The sequence below is a fragment of the Rhopalosiphum padi genome, chromosome 3 (assembly GCF_020882245.1).
Source record: "Rhopalosiphum padi isolate XX-2018 chromosome 3, ASM2088224v1, whole genome shotgun sequence".
Classification (NCBI taxonomy): domain Eukaryota; kingdom Metazoa; phylum Arthropoda; class Insecta; order Hemiptera; family Aphididae; genus Rhopalosiphum; species Rhopalosiphum padi.
The window spans coordinates 14425306-14450018 of record NC_083599.1 but is presented as its reverse complement, the minus strand read 5'-3'; the positions used below and the strand labels follow the sequence as shown (position 1 = coordinate 14450018).

Genomic DNA, 24713 nt, shown 5'->3' with positions numbered 1-24713 from the left:
AAAAAAAAAAAAAAAAAAAAAAAAAAAAAAAAAAAAAAAAAAATATTTGTATAAGTTAAAATAACATATACGTATGTAAAATAAAAGACGAAGTGTCATCAGTGGGTGGCTTCTTCACTCAAGATTTTCCTCCTGTAATATTATAGCCTATATTCTTATTGTGCCTTGTGTACAGATTGTATATATATTAATAAAGAAAAAAAAAAAAAAAAAAAAGTGGGACTTGAATAACTAGAAAGGGTTACTGTACCTTTATTATATTGTGATACTTTTTAGTGTATAAAATATTAAAATCAATGCTCTAATCAAATCCAATTCTTGCATCAAAACTTTTGATCGTTTCATCTAGGCTAGGATTTAGAAAACAGAAGTTAGGCCGTTAGGTCGTATAGTTAACTGTTTTTTTTTTTTTATTAAACTTAAGCTTAATGATATGATAATCGTTTAAACCATTATTTTGTTGTTTTTGTTATTGTTATTCCTGTAGTTTTAATTTATAGAGAGTTCAAACATAAAATTAATTTCGATTATAAAAAATTTCCCTTTACAGTATTCGAAGGGTATAACCTTAATCCCGGCTGGTATAGTATATAATATACATTATAATATAAATTTTAACAATATCACATAAATCTGTAAAACATATCGTTATTGTTTTTATGTGATGGTGTATCACTATAGTAAGTATAATACTACTCCCCTCCCCATATGATAGCTTTCTATTTTCACGTGTCGTAAACATTTGTTGAGCTCGACTGTTACAATAAAAAATAAGCCAGAAATCTATAAAATTGAATTGGTTAGGGGTGTTTAAATTGTGCTGAGTTAACTATTATAAAAGTTTAAATATGTTACATTCAACATTTTGTTCACGGATATTAGTACACTAAGTTTGACATTTTAATATTTTTAAAAAATGTAAGTGACCATATAAATAATAATTAATAAGTTATATTAAAATATTAAATAGTATATAATATTAATTGTTCTATAATTTTCCAATGATGCTAACATGTTACGTTCTTGCGTTAGATTATTGTAATAAATTAAGTGATAATTTTAATAATTCCCTTGTTGAGACATCAAAGGAAGTAAAATGGTGGTTCAATGATTCCATATCTGACCACTGTAATCGATTACGTTCAGTCACTGTGACATTTTGTCATCATTACAGTCATCATAAATATCAACAATAGAACGCCTATATTCTATAAACGAGATAATTTATCATTATAGCATTAACCGATTGTTAAATTATAAAGTTATAGGAGCATTCAGACTAAAGTGATTAACTATATATATGCACCAGCCTCGAGATAAACTAGTAATACCACGGAAAATAAAAATAATAATCGAATGCAATTATTTTACTTTTTAAGTAATACATATTTTATTTAAATTTATATTGCGGCTGTAGTGACCATATGAATGTACAATAATTATATTATAAAGAACAAAATAATTAAATTAAAAACTTATCTCCATTTTTAGCCATATAACCTAGTCATCAGGTATTTAATTTATCCCCTAATAAAAGATTTTTATTCTTTTTTTCATTTGTCAGAAAATTTATTTATTTTCATGAAGTAAAGATAATTGATGATGCACAAAATCATCCACATACTAAATATTATGATTTAATATAAGATAACCGAATAGAACAAATTTTGATTTTAATTAAATCATCATTTGCCCTCTAGCTGTACCTACGTGACCAAATGTCCATTTACAATTATCCAAGTTGAAGTTAATATTATATTAAATAATAGTAAAAATACATTTATAGCGTGGAATCAGCGTTAAAAACCATGGTAAATTTAAGATTAAATAAAGCAAAATAGTTACGTACTTTAGATTTCTAAAAACAAAACTATAAATAGATATATAATAAGACAGACATTATAAATGAAAAATCCTCACTTAAATTATCTTGCTGCTTTTAGTTTTATAACTAAGTGTGTTGTTATCTCATTTTTTGGCAGCGAATTATTTCACGTAGAATCTGTATGCAGATTAAAAGCTAAATACATATTTTACCTACTTTGAAAAAGGTTATTTGTTGATTTATATATTCAACCCCAATATTTATAATTGTTTACTAATCCCTTGCGATTTTTTTGAGATTACCTATGAAAAAGTTTAAAAAAAATATCTTGAAGTAATGTAATTACACTTGCTTTTAATAATAATACTTCAACTATACTTTTGGATACGCTTAAGTCCGATTTTTATTCAGAATCGTTTTTTTTTTAATGTAATAATTATTGTAGGATTTAAATTTAAAAAAAAACACTCATGTATTACGTGACTATTATGTATCAAAGTGAGCGAAACAATACATAAGTATCAAGTATAAGAATATTGTATACTATAAATTTATAGTAGTAAATATCCCACATTACTTATTACCTATTTAATGCATAAAACTGTTAAACTGTCATGTGAAAAATCGGTATTTTTTTATTCATATAATATATTGTATATAACTACATCGTATACAATCATAATAATTATTATTATAATATATGATTTATTACACAATTTATTATATAAATTTGTATAAGCTGTGTAATCATTTGTTTTTGTTTGATTTTCAAATTTTAGTTTTAAAGCCTTGACATTTTAATATAAGATAAACTTAACCGTTTATTATTCCTGCTATCACGTATAATAGTTATTTTTTAAGAACTTATAACATTTAAAACAATACTTGAGTTTCTATAAAATTAAGCTCAAATAGAAAACCTTTTTTTTTCATATGAAATAAGAATATATATATATTGCTTTTTGAAATTTTATGATAACAATAATTCGACAGTTACAATACTATTGTACATATATCGATATCAAGTGTAAGGAGAGAGTGCTAAATATGTTAGGACTGTTGTATAATTATTATCCTGTCAGCGGCTCATAAAAATATAAAAACAATGGCTCAACTAAAACTATTTGTTTAGTTTTTTATTTTTTAGTCTTATTTGACTTATAAAAACTTATATTTTAAAAATTTTAATTTTGACTAACAGTATTATTATTTTAATTACATATTTAAAAAATATTTACAAAAATTACTTTTATTTCGGATTTTAGCGGTGTCGAGTTTAATTGTTCTAGCTAGGAGTCTATTAATACTATAATAAGTATATTAGTATTTAATTATTTAAATAAAATATATATTACAGGATTTCATTAGATTTTTGTTTCATTAATGGAAAACAAACATTGGTTTCGCCATTGGCATTGCAAGATTATTTTGCTACATAGTACAACAGTTAATAAATCTATCAGTTACACCAATTTTAAGATGTTAATTTAAGGAACTTTAGGTTGAACTACTACTGTTTTTTTTATAGACAAATTGCCAATAATTAGAAAATTTTTTAGAAAATATAAAGTTCTCATATTCAGATTACAAATAGTAATTTTAAGTAATATTAGATTGATTATTATATTTTAATTTTAATATGAATCGTTTTTACATGCGATCGGTACCAGCAGATTAATTATTTTTTAGATTAGCTATATCGATAGTTATGCGCACACTAACTAACTAAGTACACATTTAAGAATTTTTCATGAATCATGTTTAAAGATTTACGAAAATGTATAAAGGAATAATAATACCACTTTCCTTTCAAATATATATTTAAAAAAAATTGTTAGCCTCTTATGAACATAAATACTTCATAATTATAAATTTATAAAATCATAGGATAATTATTGACTTTAAGTAATTATGTTATCACTTAACACCTATGTGGCAGTATTACTATAGTATATTAGTATTTATCATATTATTTGTTACCTTTTTATAATAATTAATTTAACTTAATAAGAAGAATTCATGGTAATATAATAGTATATTTCATTTTTTTAAAGTTAAGAGTATTAGTCTTAAAGTTTTAAGTAATAAATTAATCACAAAAGTCAGTATAAATCCATTATAATTAATAAATGTAATCAAATATTGTTCACAATAGTTATTTACAAATTGTTAACTCGTGATTATATTACTTATGTAAGTATTTCGATTTTTTATTATAAATACAAGTAGTATTTTACGTTTTTAAAGTTGAAAAGGCTAATCGAAAAATCGACATTTCCCTTGCCAAGTATCTTGTTAATAGTCTCTTGTTTGTTATTTTTACCACTTCGCCTAAACAAAGTAATCATCAACGTACTTCATATTTTAAACTGCACATTTTATTTAAAATTGATGCAATTTTATTGAATCTATTTCCCATATTTTTTATCAATAATATTTGTAATAAGATTTTAAATTTCTTTTTTAATAGAATCGATATTAATTTTATATATAAAAAAAACCAATTATATTATTTTTAAGCTATTACACATGTAGGCATTATAGTATAATAATTAATTGGTTATAAAAACTATCTTTTTTATATTTTTACTTGAATACTAATAATTATTTCCAAAAAAAGAAACGTATATATGCGTTAGATCATTAGTCTCTTACAACGCGTGTACAGAAATAAAAAATGTAATTATATTATATTCCAGTGGCGCATATCTAAAAAAATATTTTGTTATAATTAAGTTTGTTGTTGATTTTTAATTAATTAACATTTAATTTAGTTAAGGAATAACTAGAATAACTTCAGGTAAGAATTGTTTGGTGCCGGAATCGATGGATGCTTATATTTGTTATTACCCAACAGAAAGAGACGCTCCTCAATCTGTAGATGACTTTCGTTTATAATGGGTCCCTTATTCAAAGCTATATATTAATTACATATCAATTTAAATTTAATTATTTAAAATATAAATACCATAATTTAAGTCGTTCATTTTTATTTTATTGTTATTATATTAAAAGATGAATAATATGTTAATTTGATGTTCTTAGTTAATGCCCAAATAGTTTAAATATTCATTATTGATTTTATTATATAGGAGCTTTTATCGAACTATTCATAATTTAAATTTAGTTTGAAATAACAAGTTATTTAATTATATATAAAAAATAAAAATAATTTACGTTTGGTTATTTAATTTTAGTCTACAACAAGTAAAGACGAGTTTTAAAAATAGTGTTTTTTTTTTATATTTAATTGTCTTTATGAATGTTACTATTTGGTTAAATTCGCAAATTCAAACAATTTCGATGATTTGATATGTCTGTATTCATTATGCAGATTATGTCAGTATAATATTACAAATGTGAAAATGTATCTGCTCTGAAAGTTTAAACACATGCGACCAGGAAATAAAAAAAAAAATAACTAATGACATAAAAATAAATAATTGCAATTTAAACACATTTTAAAAAACAACTGGAATTGTATGGTATTAAAACTTCAAACTAATTTATAAATTGGTAGTAGATAGTAAAAATGTTTGTATTAGGTGTAAATATTTACACCTGTTAAACATTTAAATGGAAGAAAAGTAAAGTGCATGCGTGATGGAAAAACGAATTATTGATTATTTTTTTACTAATTCATTAGGTATGGGTATTGAAACAAATAATAATAACAATGCGACCTTTCAGATTATTGATTGGATATGTTTTTAATTCAAAAAACGAATTTACATTGAATTACTTTCAAAAAAACAAAAAAATAGTTTAATAATTATGGATTGAATTGTTTGAATAGGTACTTTGGTACACTTACATAGTAATAATATAAACGTTTTTACTAAAAATTTAACTGACGCCTTTGAGTGGTTATAGCGGGTTATAACTTATTACAACAACACTAGTGACAATTATTATTGTCATAATTTATGTATAATCGAATTAAATTTTGTGGACTGGTCGGCACCGGAAGTTAGAGTATAGACACGAATAAAACGTTCTTTTTTTTAAACCATCTAAAAAAGGAAAGAAGTAGGCGTTCTTAAAGCGTTTTATATCCATCTTATTTAGTAATGTTATTTTTCTCGCTGGAAGCGTACGTCTCGGGTAAAAGGGTCGGTAAATCATCTGGCTTGATACAGGCAAACGGGCTTCGGGCGTCCGGTCAGGCGTCCTGTTTGTCGCACCCCCTCCCCCTACTATACTGTCGCAGTTATAGCAACTACTTTTTTTTTTTTTTTTAAACGACGGCGTCGGTGAGTTTTTGTTCCGTTTTCATCGTCGAGATAGGGAGAGAAAACATTTTTAAAATTTTGTTTCCATACATTAAAAAAAAAAAAAGAAGAAAATACAAAAGAATTATATTTCAAGTATTGCGTAAAAACAAGGGCATTTAATTGTATCATGTTAAAACAAATGTCTGTATGAAATAAAAAATAGCACGTACAACAAATGACTCCTTAACTTGATTTAAATGAATAATATTAAACACTATTGTAGTTTATATATATGATTAATAGCTATTATCCATCTATAAAATAATTCAAGCATGTTTAAATTCAACAAACATGCACAGATGTAAAATAATAATATTCCGTTTCCTGTTTCCAGAAAGTTGTATATAGAAACTTTTCAAGTATTACTATTTACTAGATATAATAGAAATATGTTGATCTATTCGTGGGCTTGTGGTTATGAAATATAATATTAAGTTCTCGGATATTAAAAAAAAAATCGTGAGTAGTTCGTGTGTAGTGGATATGAATGGCTGTACCCTACTATTGGTAAGTCACTGAGGTAAAAATGTTGGGATTGTTGATGTTAATTCAATTTACAAGTGATGAAATACAGTTTACCAAATTGTTTTTATTATGTTGAGAAAATCAGTTATAACTCTTCAAATCCAATCTGTCAGATGTCTTTAAAAAAAAAAATAAACACATTTTTAGAATATTATGTCGAAACTAAAATACAGTTTAAAAGGAATTTATTTATTAAAAGTATAAATAAATAGCATGATGATAAACAACTAAAATATTATTTTAACAATTGTATCTTAAATTAACATCAAGAAAGAACACGACAAAATAAATCACAGAAGACGCTCATCTGTATAGTAGATATTGAGTATATCTCGTTATTGAATAAGTAACTGCAATGGGTTTATTCAATTCAATGTTAAATCATTCGACACTAATTACTATTTTGAGCAAAGATGATGTGAATAGATTCGTGGTAAAAATTACAAAAAATTAATTTTAAAATTTTGATAATGTCATTGTGTATAAAATGATAATACATGCAGTTGTAAAAAATCACTAGTTTTTATGAATAGTATTTTATAAATTATACAAAATAAAATCCTAGTATAATTTTCGTTCAAATATAACTACTTCATATTATATTGAACTTAAAATGTCTGCAAAATATGATCACATATATTTTGGAGATTTTCAAGTCGATGATAGAATCATTTTTGAGGGACTTTGAAGTGTATATTCAAGCTTTTAACTGTTAAGAGTTGAATTTCAATTATAAAAAAAATGTGATTATATATTTTCAATATATTTTAAATACTATAAGAAAAATTTACTAGAAATATTATATTATATTCTATAAGTTCTTTCATTCATAGTCAAAATTGTATCATACATAAATTGAAAAAAAAAACTACTAAAACTCAAAATTTTTAAATTTCAATAAATAGGTAGTTCAAAAGAGATATAATATTTTGAAGATGATCACATGTCTAGAAAATGCTACCGTAAATATTTCGTCAAATTTTTAAGTCTACATCTAATCGCTCAACTCCGAATCTAAACTAATAATAAAATAATTAAGGTAAATATTATTAAGAATAGCAAAAAGATGGTTCTATATATTAGCAAGATTTTGTATTGTAGGGTGAGTGGTGCATGTCTTACGTGACCAAAATGACTTTAAATAAAATACAGATATTCATTTATATATTAATATTATCGATTTCATTAAATTCACTAAATCGTTTGTAATGTTATGTACAGTATTATAAGTAAAATACATATTATTATGTATTTTATAATCAAAGGCAAATCAATTAAAATATTCAAAAAATTATCTAATTATTAGATTATTTATTCAATTACATATTTTAACTTACCTTATTAAATGGTAGTGGAGTGTATAATGAGTCTAAAAGACTATTTTTTTAAATGTTATTTGTTAAGTAAATTGAGGCTATACTGTTAAGTTTAATATTCGAATGAGTCAAATAACTATTTGTTAGAGCATACATAACTGTATTAATATTATTTTATTCGAAACTAAAAATAATTTTTTATAATAAGTTGTGAGATGTATTTTAAATGATATATTAGATAAAACTGACTTACTAAACGATTTACTTGTTACGCGATTACCGAGGCCGTTTAAAAGGGGCATAGTGATTATTGGATTAGTGTAAAATTAATATAAATGTCGAATTCTTATTGATAATGTTATTCATAGCTGCCAAAAATTCTTGTTATGTTGATATTTTTCATAATTAACGATAATTAATACTTAGCTTTACAAATAAAATGTGTCATATAAAAATTTAGACATAATAAAAAATGACACTTACAAATTCAAAAATCCCTTAAAATGTTTAAAAATTACCTAATTAGGTAATAAAGTGAAATAATGCAAACTAAAACTAACATTACATTAAATAGTATAGTAATTGCTATATGTATATGTACCTATAACTTACGAATTTAGGTCAATAGTCAATACAAAAAAAAAAAAAACAATTAATAATGAAACAAAATGCCAGCTACTCTTGTGTATATAATATATTTATGAATAATAATAAATTATATATATTAATAATTTAAGTTGTTATTTTTATTTTGTTTGAAATAAGAATTTTTAGATTTAAAGTCTACAAATAATAATAATAATATTTTAATTAACTTATAAGTAACAATAATTTAATTTAGTCAATTCATACTATAATATTATATGGCTATATTAATACTTTAACGAGTTTACTTAATTTAAAAATAGTTGTCAAAATGCCTGAGTGTTTATCATTAAGAATAAGACGCCACACCAACATTTACTGTCGTCTGTATTTGTTTTGTTTGTATCATTACGACCATCTGTTGTCGTCTTGTTAAAATATAAAATACCTAGTCCATCATAAGTACTTTTCAGTACAATTTCAAATATTTTAATGCACTTAAGCCTCTAAAAATATCACACTAAACGTCTAAATAATAAGTTCATCCTTAAAAATTAAAATTTTTATTTCTTTCATAAATTCTGATTATACGCTAAATAAATAAATATTAAAATATTAATATTCATATTTTAGGAATGAGTAAAAATGGTATTTATATTCGGGATTTAATTGGCGCATTTAAAATTGAGCATATTTTATTTGCTTTCTAAAACAATTTACTGAACATTGTTTAAAAATGTCAATAAATCCACTTGTAAAATGCCAAACTCATCTCAAAATAATGAAATAGAAGATGATGTTAAAGTGAAATTAATGAATTTGTATGTATATATTCTAATTAAAATATTGAACCAGTTATACAGATATTCAGTTTAAATCGACAAAATAGCTCTAATAGTAGCAAATCTTATGAAAATTATATGATATACTTACTGAAATTATAATATACACGCATGTATTTACGTATATATAATTCTTAAATGTAAAATATATTAGATTTGTAATATAATATCTTCTTTTGTTTTTCATTCTCAACGAATGTGGCACACATTATTGTTATTTATGTTGTAATATTTAAATGTAGCTAAAATTGTTTTATGACTACACACATTATGTTTTATATTATAGTTCCAGTATACCACGTAAGAGCAGTTGCGGGGCAGCAAGCTCGTTTACCTTGTGATATATCATTGGTATCCGACGAAGAAGATGATTTATCAGATCCAGGAGCTGATTCACCGCCCCTTGATGGTGAGAGCTCCCTTGCATCTGGTGCAAATTTACGCGATGCAGTACTACTGGTCTTATGGTACCGTGATGACCTGGGCACACCGATTTACAGGTATTAAACAATTTAGAATTATTTTATTATAAATAAATCTGTGCGCTCCATTAATAAGATATATATATATATATGTTTCTTTAAAAATTATAATAAACACAACGAAAAATAATTCCATTTAAATAAGCCGATATTTAAAATGCAAATTTTATTAATAGGTAAAATATACTTATTTTATTTTTGATATTGATTGCTCGTTTTTATTATTAAATATTAATCATATTTAATTTTTTGTATAATAATGAAATACAAAATATATTATTCGATAACATTATCTTAAATATTAATTCTTTGAAACATCTATAATATGTAATTTGTGACATGGCTGTTTTTATCTTCAATATAGAATCATTGACATATAATATTATTATACTATTAAAGAAAACTACATTTTTAATTTAAAATATATTTATAAAATATAATACTTATTTAAATTATCGATTCTTTATTAAGATAAATGTAATATACCAGTAGGTACATATTTACTCTTTTTGCTTAGGTAGGTATCCTACGTGGTTACGCATATCATTACAAAACTTAATATGTTCGTATTTCCCAGAAATATTCACATATTATCTTTAAATTTTAGTAAGAGGCGGTTAATATGACCGCGGTTTTTATACTAAAAATTAAAGAGAATAACATTTTTATACCTAAAATCATTTAAAGTCTCTAATCTTTTATAACTCTACCATGTTCAAAGCTATACAGATAGTATAATATTATAATAAATACCTACATTACAATAACACTACTGTCTAACATTAATATATCAAGTTCTTTAATTTTTGAACTGAGCAGTGAGTATTTTTCATATTAAATAATTCTGAAAAATATTTCTAAAAAATATGACTTCAATACGAATTTAAGTTTTACAATGTAATGCGTAGAGTTAACAAAGAATGAAAATATGAAATAGTTAAATTTTAATAAACATTACTTATTGATTATGTAGTTATGTTCAAAGTTTGAAAGAAAGGAAGTTATAGTAATCATGTATAGATATAGGTATGCAAAAATAAAACAACTTCTTAATATAATAAGATATAATAAACATAGTAGGAATATATATAAATATTACATAATATTGTAATAATAATTTTAACAATAAGTATAATATTGGTTCAAATGTATGATCATAATGTACATTTTTTTTCGTGCAAATATTAAATATTCACTTCAATAGTTAATTTAATTTAAATATTTGTTTATTTTAACAGAAGTATGACGATGGTAATTTTTTTTTTTTTAATGACAGTATGTTTAAACATTAATAAATTGTGACACGCAGATTATCAACTATCACGCAACAATTGATCGAGTCACTATTTATTTACTTTTCAAGTATTAAATTGTGTATAATAAATTAGGTCAGACAAATTCAATTTAATAGTATACATCATAGATTAATGTTAATTATTTTTGTTTAAACTTTAAACGACTACTGAACTATAAGTTCTAGAAAATAGGAACAATTTATTTTCAGAATGACCAAATTTTATTTATCATCAGATATTTTTTAATTATATCTTTTAGAGGCAATACTAGTCTTTATACCATCAGAAAGATTATCTTAGTGTACCGAAGATTTAAAGTTATTGTCACTTAAAATAAGTAATTCCCTATCTTCATCGAAAGGACGGATCCTCTAATTTAGCTTTTTAAACATAAATTTATTATTTTATTTGAAATTATATGCGTATAACGGATACTAGGATAAGGGTGTAGCAACCAACAGGGTTTGTTTTGAAAAATACAGTTTCTATAACTTTGAATTCTATATTTTAACTTAAAGTAAAGTTCTTATTTTATAAGACATTTTATACATATTACTTATACATAACCTCACGAACTCGAATAAAACTTTGACATCTGTCAATTAATAAAAAAAAAAATTCTTATTTGTTTGTATATTAAGATTAAAAACAATATTTATATAATGTTAGGTTAAATATAACCGAGTCAAAATTGTTTTAAAAATAAAGTAATACAGTAAATGTAAAATATGAAATTCTAGTAAGAAGTTTGAAGTCCATCTATTTTTATATTTATAACAATAATAACAAAAATGTTATATTTTATAAACTATTTTATGTTTTGAACGTGCCAAACCACATTTTTTATAGCCATAGTTCTTAAAATGAACAAAATATAGTACTTCATTAGTTTAACTAAAAATAATGATTTTAGAACATTAAAGGTGTTCAAAAGTTTATGAGTCATATTATTTTATTGGAAATTAGATGAAGAATTTAAAAAATTGAAATATATGGTTTTTTTTTTTTATAAATTATGTGTATGTATGTAGTATCTATTATAAATATTTAATTATAAATTATGGAGAATATAGAATAATTTTACGATTGTATTATATTTAAATTTTTTTTGATATACAGTGTAATTATTTAAAATTACTAATTTTACTTTTAATACAAGTCATATTCTTACTTTATTAAAAACATCCTTTGTTTACATTCGGTTTATAGAGGTTTAAAGTTTGATTTATGGTGAAAATAATTAAATCATTTTACTTTGATAACATTTTAAATTTTAATATTAAAAACATACAATCTTAATAAAAGGTTAAGAATAATGTATTAATTTTCAAATTTTCAAATGTCTGTATTTTTTCCATTTTTCAAAATTGAAAACTCTTGGTTTAGTTTATTCTTAACAACAAACAGATTCTTTGTATGGCTTGTTCATTTATATTGCATAATAATTATCAAAACAGTTATATCATTAACACATTGGTGTTTGTTATTTATATATATTTGTATTAGTGCAAATAATAAATTTGAATTTAATTTTAGAAAACTGCGATTCGAATCGTATTTTGTATTCACATTTTATATTACTTTTTAATAAATTACATTTTATCATTATTGTCTTTTATATGTTATTTGGTTATATATTGACATTTAACAATTTATATTTTAAATATTTTTTGCTTTATTGTCGTAATATTTTGTATTTGAACATTTTCATTTTATAATTTTTAAAGCGTGGATGCCAGATCTACTTCTCATCAGCCGTATGACTCCACGTCATATCATTTGATGACCACGGGTGCAGAAAGATGGTCTGACCAACGAGTGTTTGGCGACCGAGCACATTTTCATGTTAACGCAGGCACAACAGAAGAAGAAGTGAAATCAAAAATAAATAATCAAAAAAAATCAACTGTGTCAACATATTACTCATCAGAATTACGAATTGACCGGGTCAGTGTAAAAGATGCGATTCACCTTTACCGTTGCCGAGTTGATTTCAGATTAGCTCAAACCCGCAATTCTAAAGTGAATCTAACTGTGATTGGTAAGTCTATGTCATTTACTCGTAGTTCATAATATATTAGTGTTATTTTTCTATAAATAAGATACATTTTGTTACATAGTCTAAGATATATAAGAGCTAGTTACAATAAGTATTTATTAAAACAATTTTAACGATATATATATTATAAAAAAGAAAAAGTGAGTTGATTGAAAAAAAAGAATTTTCACCTAGTTATTAAATGATAAAATTTCACAAAATTACGCAATGTAAATAGAATTAATGTTATGAGAAATCACCAATTTTTCAAGTACAAATACATCATACATTTTCAGATATTTTAAATTTAATTTTTATATTAAATCGGTGAATCTGTAGAGTTTTGTGAATCAAAAAAAAATGACGTAGCATTAATAAAACTTTATTACCAATTATTTTTTTTCGACGTTGAATAAAATTGGAAATTCCATATTATAATATTTCGTTTAATGTTTAATACTTCGCCATTTCGGTGTGTGATTACAATATAAATAAATTATTTCGTGGTATTAATTACATTTTAAAACTTTCATAAATCAAATTACAATGATTGAAAAATAATGTAATTTGTTATAATTAATTTAATGCTACGGAAAACGTTGTTATAGGGATTCCGCGAAAGGGCTCTTTAGACATTTCCATTATTAATATGATTAAGTTTAGGATTTGGTGCCGAGCGTAAGAATACACCTCTCTATCTATAATCTCTCTTTATACATATATATATATATATATATAGAATTGCGAGCAAAACATGAAACGATATAATATATATAGGTATACAAATAAAGGCAGAAAATTGTATGGTGTTACTAATAAGTAATAATGGTCGTAGTCGAGGGGTGGCAGCTACGGGAGATTACAGGCCGGGCGGCCTGCGATGCCGGGACGAACAGCTACGGGGAACGAGACTTTTGGCGCGTATTATAATACGCCGGTGGGTTCAGCTTCTGCTCGGGTTGTTGCTTGGTTTTTCAGTGCAAAAACGTGATAGGGGTGGGCCAGGCGGGTTAGATGGTTGGTGAGGGGGATATGAAAGGTGGACATGGAGTGGAAGAGAGATAGGTTCGTGCACCCGCCACCGGGCCATGTGTGTGTATTATATATATATAATATAGATATATGTATAGTATGAGAACATCCGGGTGGAAATTCATCACCGTTGCGGCCGCGTCAGATAGCATAATATATATCTACTATCTACAAGTGTAGCGTATATTTTATATTACGTCTGGTCGAATACCACAACGACCAGGTTTGTCCACGAAATTCCACGTGTACGCGTATAAATGTTGCAACACGCCGTCGTCGGTTACGTGCGCGATCACTACGCGGAAGCCGGTTACGCCGTTGTACTTACGTCGTAGCGGCGTACGCGTGTACACGCGAATGGGTGGATCGAGGATGAACGAGTGAGCGGTGGTGAACAAAGTGGATGGGTTTTTTGGACGGTCGTCGTCGTCGGGGGTGGTGAGCGGGGGTGATGTTGGCGGCGCGACAGTTGGACGGAGGAAGTGTGAATATACGGACGGGCATCCGGGCAGGGTTTGACGACAGCGCGCGCTGGGTGACCGCGCGTGGGCGACGTATAACGCACGGAGCGGTGGCTTGGCAAGTCGTGATGGTTTAGAGTGAGAATGGAGGAGGTTGGGTAGTGGTGAAGAGGGTGTACTTGCGCGCTGCTATATCGATCTCGTTCGGGTGGCAGCACCCGGTGGTGGTGGTACACGCGGGATGGGGACGCTGCGGCAGTGTTTTCGAGAGAGGCAACAGTGGAAGGGGTGAAATGACGTGACTGGCGGGACGGGGGTGAAATGAAAAGCTCTCGAACGTTGGCGGTGTAGCTATATAGAGTCGTTGTTATTATTATTGTTATTATTACTATTACTATTGCTATTATTATTATTATTTTCCTCAGTGCCTGGTGTTGGGAGAAAGGGAGTCTAAAGGAAATATAACCATGAGTGGGTGGGTAGCAGTGGAATGATACCGCGGACGATGGTGTATACACGGGTGCTGGCGGGAAAAAGAGTGTAGCAAAAGCAGGTGAGGTAGTGATTGAGAGAGGGTTGAAAGGGTGGAAAGGTGATGGCAGGTTTTGTATGACAGAAGACAGTCATGAATCGAAACGGTGGTAGTTGGGATCCGTTGATTCCTTTGCATCCATTATTATCCAGTAATCGTTACAAAGGACGAGCGACGTTGGCAATTTATTTAAAACTAAAACAATAATACATTAATCAACCAATTTCGATTCTATGAATAATAATTAACCTACTAACAAAAAACTAACTTTCTCATTCTTGTAAGTACATATTAGCACTTTATAACTGTAATTGTAATTTATGGATGGGAAAAAATCTCAATTATTTTCCTCTTCATAATTGATTCGATAACATCGCTCGGATTCGTTTTTCAAATGCTGCAATAAATGTTATCCCATTTAATAAATCATTTATCTAACGCATACCTACGTGTGATTGTGTATTATGGTCCATACTAAAATAATGATTTACCGATGATTAAAGAATGTTCGGTTAAAAAATTATCGATTTTAATAATTTATTATTTTATTACGTGTAATAATATAATAATTGGCCCTAATTTACTGAATCGGATTCCGTCGTTAATTTCTAGTACCTACTCCTTTACGGTAGAATTCACTGATATTCTTAAAAATGATTTATTATTTCACCTAAAATATTTAAATTTATTTAAATTTTATGACTCATTATGTAAAAATGTTTAACAAAATAATGAATAATATTTATTTTACTAAAAAAAAAGGAAAATGTTCGCATTATACACCAGTATACCAGACCAAAGTTTAAAAAACCTTTTTTAACGATAGCATATTTTTTTCGTTTTCAAACACTAAGCGTAATCTAATTATCTGTCTAATTATTATTAACATTTTTAATGAAAAAACCAAAAGATATGTACTTATGTTATTTTGTCACTTGTCATACAGGTAAAAACCACATTACCTCTTTTTCTACAAAACGATTACCTACCATAATTGTGACGATGTGGTGATGAACACAACACTGTTGTGTTCACAAGACGGGCTGCACGTACAAAAATAATTACTATACTATAGTAATGCGCACGCAATTGTCTTGTCTGTACTCAAGTCACGTCTTTTACTATTAAACCCTGTAACTGGACACGACTTGCAGTTTCAAAATTATTAATCGTCTCCGCATACATTTGTATTGGTCGGGGTATTCGTTGGGGACAATTTACTTATCTTCCGCTGCAATCATTGGCAATCCGAGCAATACCATCGCAATAAAACAATAATATAGGTACCTAATAGTAGTTGGTCGGGCGTGGAGACAGTGGAGTGCGGTAAAATGGCAAATTGTTACGGCAGTTATAACAGCAGTCACCGAGTTCTGCGAATGGAATTCGGAATGTCTCCCCTAGGTCAGAGTATTTTTTTTATTTTTTTTTATTGCTGTTTAGTCAATCGAGACAGCTATAGTGGAAAGGGTATGTACGCAAAAAGAATATCCGAGTAGATGATAAATTATGGACTTTTCTATAATGTGTAATAGGGTTGGCATAAATAATAAATAATGTATAAAATACGTCATATAAATATATAATAGGAAATCGATCTATATAGTGATGATAGTTACAAAAATGTAGATTACGAGTATAAAATATAAATTTATAAATAAATTATTAATGAATTCATAACATGACGACGTGTTAAACGCATATGCTTTTAATTTTGTGATTATTATATGTATTGTGTTACACAGTGCCACCGGATCGCATGGAAATTATGGACTTGGCCACGGGTCGACAGCTACTGCGACGACAAGATGGCGATAGCGTTAATAGCAAAAATGATCGAGGGTCAGAGGCATCTACCACGACTACAACGACGGTCGTAGGGCCTTATGTCGAGGGATCGGACGTGCGTGTTCGCTGCCGAGTATATGGAGGTTAGTTTCGTAATAATATAATAATATGTACCGGGATAATAGTTGAAATCAAATTTCCATTTGTGTAGTATAATAGTGGTATTGTACTACTCTACAATATCTTTCGGTAGTGTTTAGAACAGAGGTTATCGGTCACATATTCTACAATAGGCAGTTCAAAATGTTATTTATCAAGTTCGCTAAAAAATATTAATAATAATAGTACAGTCGTATTTTCATATCATGCAGGATCGTGCTTAAACTATATAGAGTCAGACTCATCAGAGTTTATCATCGTGTTTTACAATCTGGCTATAATCTTTTACGCTTATTCATTTTACTGTCTTTGTATATTGAATAATACAAAAGCAGCGGGGTAGGTATACTCGTCGTCTTTGTGTACAGCGGTACTCACGAACGCCCTTATATTGGGGCCGGTGTGTATGCAAACATTATCAGTCGTTCCTGGTATAGTATTCATCTTGCCTTTAATATTCCCCCGCCGACAGTATAGTATATATACTACCGTCTTTTCACTTATACACCTACGGTAATTATTTATTTATTGCTATCATCGTTTCCATATTATTTAATATGCACCCACCCACCAACCAAGTGCGTGTTACGTGAAATATGTTTATTGTGTATACGTGTATCTTAATTATGAGGACGACAAACGTTAGATTGGGGCTGTCCACACAATATATGGATTTGCATAACCACACTTAGCTCCTGAGCATTGAAAACAATAAATTATTATCCTTTTCTATAGAAACATCTGGTCTTGCACACTCAGCTCGTTTTTTCTGACGAGCAGAAATAATTATTTTGAAAAAAAGCTATATGTACTATATAATACGTGAATGTTGGTTTATTAATAACTCTCCCCGTTTACGTTAAATGTATTCATAATATTTTTACCAAGTAAACAAGTAAAATATCCCAAATATTTATTCCTCTTTGTTCATGTATATAAATTATTATAAAGTAACAATATTTATTAGCTTCCTGTATCCCTATACACAATATGAAATATGTTATTATGATTTTAGAACCTTAAAAGTGAGTAGAAGCGTTGTTGAGTTTTAATTTTAGATTTTAAGCAGATCAAAGGAGTTATTGGTTATACAATATAATGTGTTTTTTGTCGTACCAGAAAAATATTATTCGAGAAACAAAAATAACTCAGTAATTTGAATGCAATGACTTTATAATTTAATAATTAAACACAGATCATACATATCTAAACCATTAACCATTTTACCCTATAACAGAATTTTGTGTCACTAAATTATATGTAAAATAATACGCATTGAGCGTGCATATTTTTTTTATTTCATAAACTAAAGATTAGTCGTCAATCGTTAAAATCTACATTAATAAATTCGTAGTATATGAACAAAATAAAATGATTTATCTGTACTAGCATTTTTTCATCCAGCAAAAATATAAAAAAATACTAGTGTTTTATTTTCCCAAAAGTTTTTAGATAGATTTTCATTTTTATAACTAATTTTTATGTAACTAATCTTTTTTTTTTATACAGTTATACCAGATATTTTCGTATCTTACTAAGTCAACTCAAAATCAATCATATATTTTTAATTTTCCAGTGGTTTTTTTTAAATATTTTCGAACAAACAAATCTATTATTAATAACATCTTGATTGATTTTTATATGCAAAAGTATACTAGAAATTTGTTTTTTTGAATACCACAGTGCCTTAAAATTAAAGATCATCATACATCCTAGTCTACGTTTAAGTGGATATTGAAGTGATATTTTAACAACTATGAAGTTTTGACCACAAAGCTATTTTCGTTAATACTATTTATTTATTTATATTTCAATTAATCTATTAACGAAAAGTGCAAAGACCTCTATTAAAAATAAAGAACTATATTAGTATACAGATTAATATAGATAGTTTAATTCATAAAAAATATTTCGATTTTCCACCATAAAATAATAATATTACAACTCATAATTATAATAGGCTAACTATATGTAGGTCCTTAATTGTTTAAGGTTAGCATATTGTGTATTAGAGATTTTTTGACTATTATAGTACCTAACATAAAATAATTTTATATAACTATATAGAACAGAGCTATTTGAATTTAATGTTACAAAACTTAAAAGGATTACATAAGACTATAATAATTTATAATCCCTGACATTTTTGCGACATTAAATTTGAATAACCTTGTTCAAAATATTTCGTGCATGTTATATTATAATTTTGATATGTTAATATCACATTAAGTTCAATGTGCATTTTCTTAATGCACATCATACTGAAACTCAAATTAATGGAATTAGCATTTTAAAATAGAATTATAGAAATTGAATAAATGATTATTGTTTAAATATCTAATAAAATATATATTTATTAATTATTGATTTTTAATACATAAATTAATTGTTTAGTCTCTATTTAATGATTATTTATACTAAATACCTAAAACTTTCTATTTATTTCAATTAAAGGTTTTATATTATAATGAATATTTTATTCTTTGGTGATACTTAAAAGTAGGTAATTATGGAATTTTAGTAGGTACTGATTGTTAATTTATTTATATATTTTAACAGTTTAGTATGAAATACATATTAGATTTCAAAACCACAATCAATAATTAAATTACAAATGTACAACAAATATCTTTTGTAAAATTATCATTTTTAACCAACATCTAGAATTTTCTATATATAATAACCATAATTTTTAAATTATTATAGGTAGAGGAAAATAATCATTAATATTTTAGCTTATTATTATAATTAATAATAGTAAATAAAAAATTAAATTCTGATCGTGGCAAGAGATTTATTGATTTATAATGACGTTTGCTTTTCTCTTAGAATAAAAAAAGCTCAAAAAATGTCACACAAGACTTTGATATATGAAAAATTAAATATAATAATATATAAGGTAACTTTTATATTTTTAGAAGTCTTGGATAAAACCAGGGAAAATGCATTAAAATGGTGAATAAATATTAAATATTACAGATATTGTAATATTTATTTACTGTAGTGTACACATTAGCAATGCAAATACATTTATTACATATAATATAAGTTAATTTACCTAGTATAGAAGCTTTATAAAAATGTAAATTTACTAATCGTTGATTTGTAAATTTCCAAGACAGAATATTGTAATTTTATACCTACTTAATTCATTCTTTTATGATTTTTCTTAACTAGATACACCAATAATACGCTTTAAATGATTTAGTCTTTCATATTTGATGGTAGCAATACATTTATTGGTTTCATAGTAATGAATTTTCTAGTTTGATTTCCGGGAAGTCGAATCACATGAAACGCTTCAAATAGCACTTTCTATTAAATCCTAAAAGTTTTTTTTTAAAAATAGTTAAGGGTAATCTATGAGAAAAAAATGTAGGTATCTCAGTTCTTTTATTGCGATTGAAAAAATGTATGGTCCAACGGTGCTTTAAGTTTTTGAATTTATATATTTATATTTACTTAAGTTTTGTACAGTAATAAGAGGATCATGGAATAAATATAATAGTTTTATTTACAATATATATTTGAAATGAAGATATTAAAGTTGTACAAAACATTGGGAATCCAAAAATTATAAAATGGTTGTATCGTTTGAAAATATTATTACCTTATTTATATAACAATAACACATATTACATCCACGCATCAATAATATGATTTGATGTATTTACAGCATTAGGTCCAGTTGGCATTTTGTTATTATTATTGAACATTTATACCTATTTGGTATAATTTTATTTAATGAAATGCTAATTTACAAAATTATTCAATTTAAAATACGAGTAATATTAACAATATTGTATAAATACAATAAGCTATTTCATTTAATCTCATTGTATTATTTATTTTACAGGAAAACCAAGACCTCGTGTAGCATGGTTTCGAGATAATCGGTTATTAAAACCAGAATCGGATGATCCTGATAATATCAACGGTGCTCAACAACAAGACGTCACTGCTATTGATGGTTACGCGACAGCAACTGTTACTTCAAGCTCGTCCACTTCTACCGGAGGTGACAACTCGGAAGGAATTTTAGAAGTAGATTTGACTCTGACAGGATTAACACGAAGTGATTTGCACACCGAACTCACTTGTCGAGTGTGGAATTATTTTTACGACGACGAGGAGTATTCAATTATTGTTACCAATAGTGGTTCCAGTAACATTGATACTAATATTGAAAAAGAAAACATGAGCGGAGAAGTTGATCCCAGTCGTTGGACCCTGAGACAACGTCAGTCTTCGCTGACAGCCGTCGTTCATGTAGATATGAATTGTAAGTAAAATTATTAAACATTCAAATTACAATATTATACAGTTATGTAAATCATTGTGCGAAAAGTTTGGTTGGATATGTTTGCCAATGCCCAATTTCGTTCGATTGAATGCGTTCATGTATGATGACATTTAGTCTATCCATTCCTAGAAATTTAATCATAAATCGAACTTAATAAAGTTTTTATAATATTTTATTTTATTTCTTGGGAAAAATGAATTGAACGCAAAACAAACTTAAATAAAAAAATCATGAAAAATATAACAAGTTTATTACGTCGTATTTTTATACATAATTATATGGGCAACAACATTATTTCGTATAAAATCGACAGTATCCCCGAAATATAAATAAATAGCTCCTGTTATACTAGCATGATAAAATTTTACAAAATCATCACCGAATCCGCGCGTTAAACTCGCGAAAATCCCGGCGTAACACCAACATCTGCACAATATAATCATATAACAATAATAGCCGTCATGTTTCGTACAATACATATGTAATAATATTATAATATTCTATCCCACTCTCTTTTCATCTCCACAGTATATATCTCTCTCTCGCTCTCCTTCCCTCTCCATCGTGTGTGACTCTCGTTAATTACCAGCCGAGTACCGAAAGTGTGTGTGTGCACTTGACAGCTACAGTTTTCCGACTGCGCAGGACACGCGGACGTTATAGCTGCAGTATAGCTTCGCATACACCCACACTCCCCCGAAATCGACCACCCGTACCCCCACGTTGGTCGTGTACTCGTGTGATGTGTATACGTGTTTATGTATAATATATATACACACACACACACATATATAATATATATATATACATTAAATATAATATGATATGTACTTGTATACGTATATAATCTATAATATGTACATGGTTATGTATCCTCGCGTATATGTAGCGTATAGAGTAATTAATTGGCACGGTACACTACACCGCCAAACGACACGTCGTTTTTAATTACACGTAGGCAAAAACACTCATTATATAATATATATAATATGTCTGTTTGGGGGTGTTTTGTGTGTATCTGTTCAAGGATATAAGTGTGTGTGTGTGTGTGTGTGTGTGTGTGTGTGTGTGTGTCTGTGTCTGTTGGGGGGGGGATGACGGTTTGTGCGAGTTACAATATACGCGCGTATGGTGGTTGATTGTGGTGCATATATTATAATATATTCGTACTTGGCGGGAATGGGGGCCGTATAGTTGTTCGTGTCACCATTTTTCACATGGTGGCTCGACCGCCGACGACCACCTACCCCACCGATCTTGGCCAATATAAATTAATCGGTGACCTCGGTTAACGGGTGGTATAAATAGTAATACAATATTTTAGCGACGACAAAAACGCCGAAACGTCGAAAACCAGGACCGCGCGTGCATATGCTAAAATACACGTAAATTAACCTTCCATGCAATGTGCATACATGGATACTATTCTCTTGTATGTGCGGCACATATATTACATTACACAGGCGTGTATAAGTTGTAATAATTATATGGGTAAGCTGTTTAATTCTATGAGTATCTGCGCAGTATCTATTATCTATGCATTATATGAATATATTATATTATATACTATATATAATATTTTGTTACCGTAAATGCTCGATCATGCATAACTATTTAATCGTAGGATTACAAAAAAAAAAACTGTATAATTTAGTACAAAATATATTTTAGTAGTTGAATAAATCTATCACATAATAAGAATTAATAAAATAAAACATTTATTCAGATTTCAATCGGTGTAAAACTCATAAGGATTTTTGTATTTTAACTATATAATTCAGTCGAAATCAATTTCCTCTATGAAAAAAAAAAATACATGTCCAAAAATCTCTAATGATTCAACAAGCATATAAGGCAAATCAACTTTCACGGTTCAGTGTCAAGGATTTTAAAGACATGAAAGCCATATAAATTAAATTTCAATCAAGTGTATTATATTTAGTAAATATATGTGATACATTTTTCTTTATACAAACAAATAATAATTTAATTTAAATATATATTTTTTTTTTGTATTGGTAATTGATTTAGGTAGGTCACTATGAGCAAAATTATTGCAAGTTATTTATTTATTTATTTATTATTATTATTTTTTTATTATAACATTAAAAATTAAGGTTATAAGTATAAAAAAAAACATTGACAATTATAAAATATTTATGTTACAAAATTGAATGTACAATAAACAATTCAAAAAAAAAAAAAAAATTAAGTTAAATTGTGTAATTTTAATACATTTTAGAAAAATCAGTATTTTTATTTGTACTAGTGCTTTTGGGGCATCGTGGAATTTTATCAAGATTATTTTAATTATTGTTATTATTATTAAATAAATTTTCAATAATTCGATGTATTGACTGTTTGCATAAATAACATGTCTCAGTATCGTCAGAGAGATATTCACTTTTGTCGAATTTAGTAGTACCCTGCAATGCCACCTGAAGCATCTTGTTGGCATCGAATTGGTTTTTGGTCATTTTCATAAATGATTTTAGTATGAGTATTTTAATTTTTTTAATTTATCATCCAGGATTATCAGATAAATATCATTATTATTTTAGTAACATAGGTTTATAAGGTGATAAAAATATATTTGTATTATATCATTAAATTATGTACAAGTAAACTACATTTTCGAATGTTTGTTCAATAATAATTTTGTTAGATGATTAAATGGCTAAATGTCGAACTTGTTATTTTAAATGGGAGGTGAAAATTTAAAACTGCTAGTGTTGAAATCATATAGTGTAAGTAGATTTATAATTCAAGTATTTATTTACTTAGGTATTTAATGTAAATAAATAACATGACTTTATAATCATATTAATACTGTAATATATGTTGCTAAATAGTATATATATGTAATATAATATTTACGACTGGACTGCATCAACAATTGTGTAAACATTATGTCGTTTTGTGAGCAAGTATCAATATGTAAATCGAAAACAAATCCCTATTAATGGGTATAGCAATCAAAAGTCATGTTCTAATTAGTAATATTATATGTAGAAAGTTAATAGTAAAATACAATATTGATATAATATGTACCAAAGGTGCTTGAAATGATAGAATATTAATAGTATATTTCAATATCTTCCATTAATTAATAATTTCTTTCATATTGTCACTCGTATGGCTGAGTTGGCTAACTGTATTCTAGAAAACTTCTTTTATTAAAGATTTGGTCAAGATTTTATCAGTCTGGTCCTCTGTTGTTATCCAATGTATTATAGTTGGAGCAATTCATCTTTAT

General features: G+C 26.9%; 1 protein-coding gene across 2 annotated transcripts in view; it reads left to right on the top strand.

Moving 5' to 3' along the window:
- The window catches only part of LOC132924030 (uncharacterized), a 59389-nt gene that overhangs the window by 3401 nt on the left and 31275 nt on the right, over positions 1–24713 (top strand). For both annotated transcript variants that reach the window (XM_060988087.1, XM_060988088.1), the window contains exons 3-6: positions 9654–9867; positions 12872–13185; positions 16953–17138; positions 21011–21436. In XM_060988087.1, coding sequence (XP_060844070.1) covers positions 9654–9867; positions 12872–13185; positions 16953–17138; positions 21011–21436 — 1140 coding nt within the window. The remainder of the gene's footprint in view (positions 1–9653; positions 9868–12871; positions 13186–16952; positions 17139–21010; positions 21437–24713) is intronic.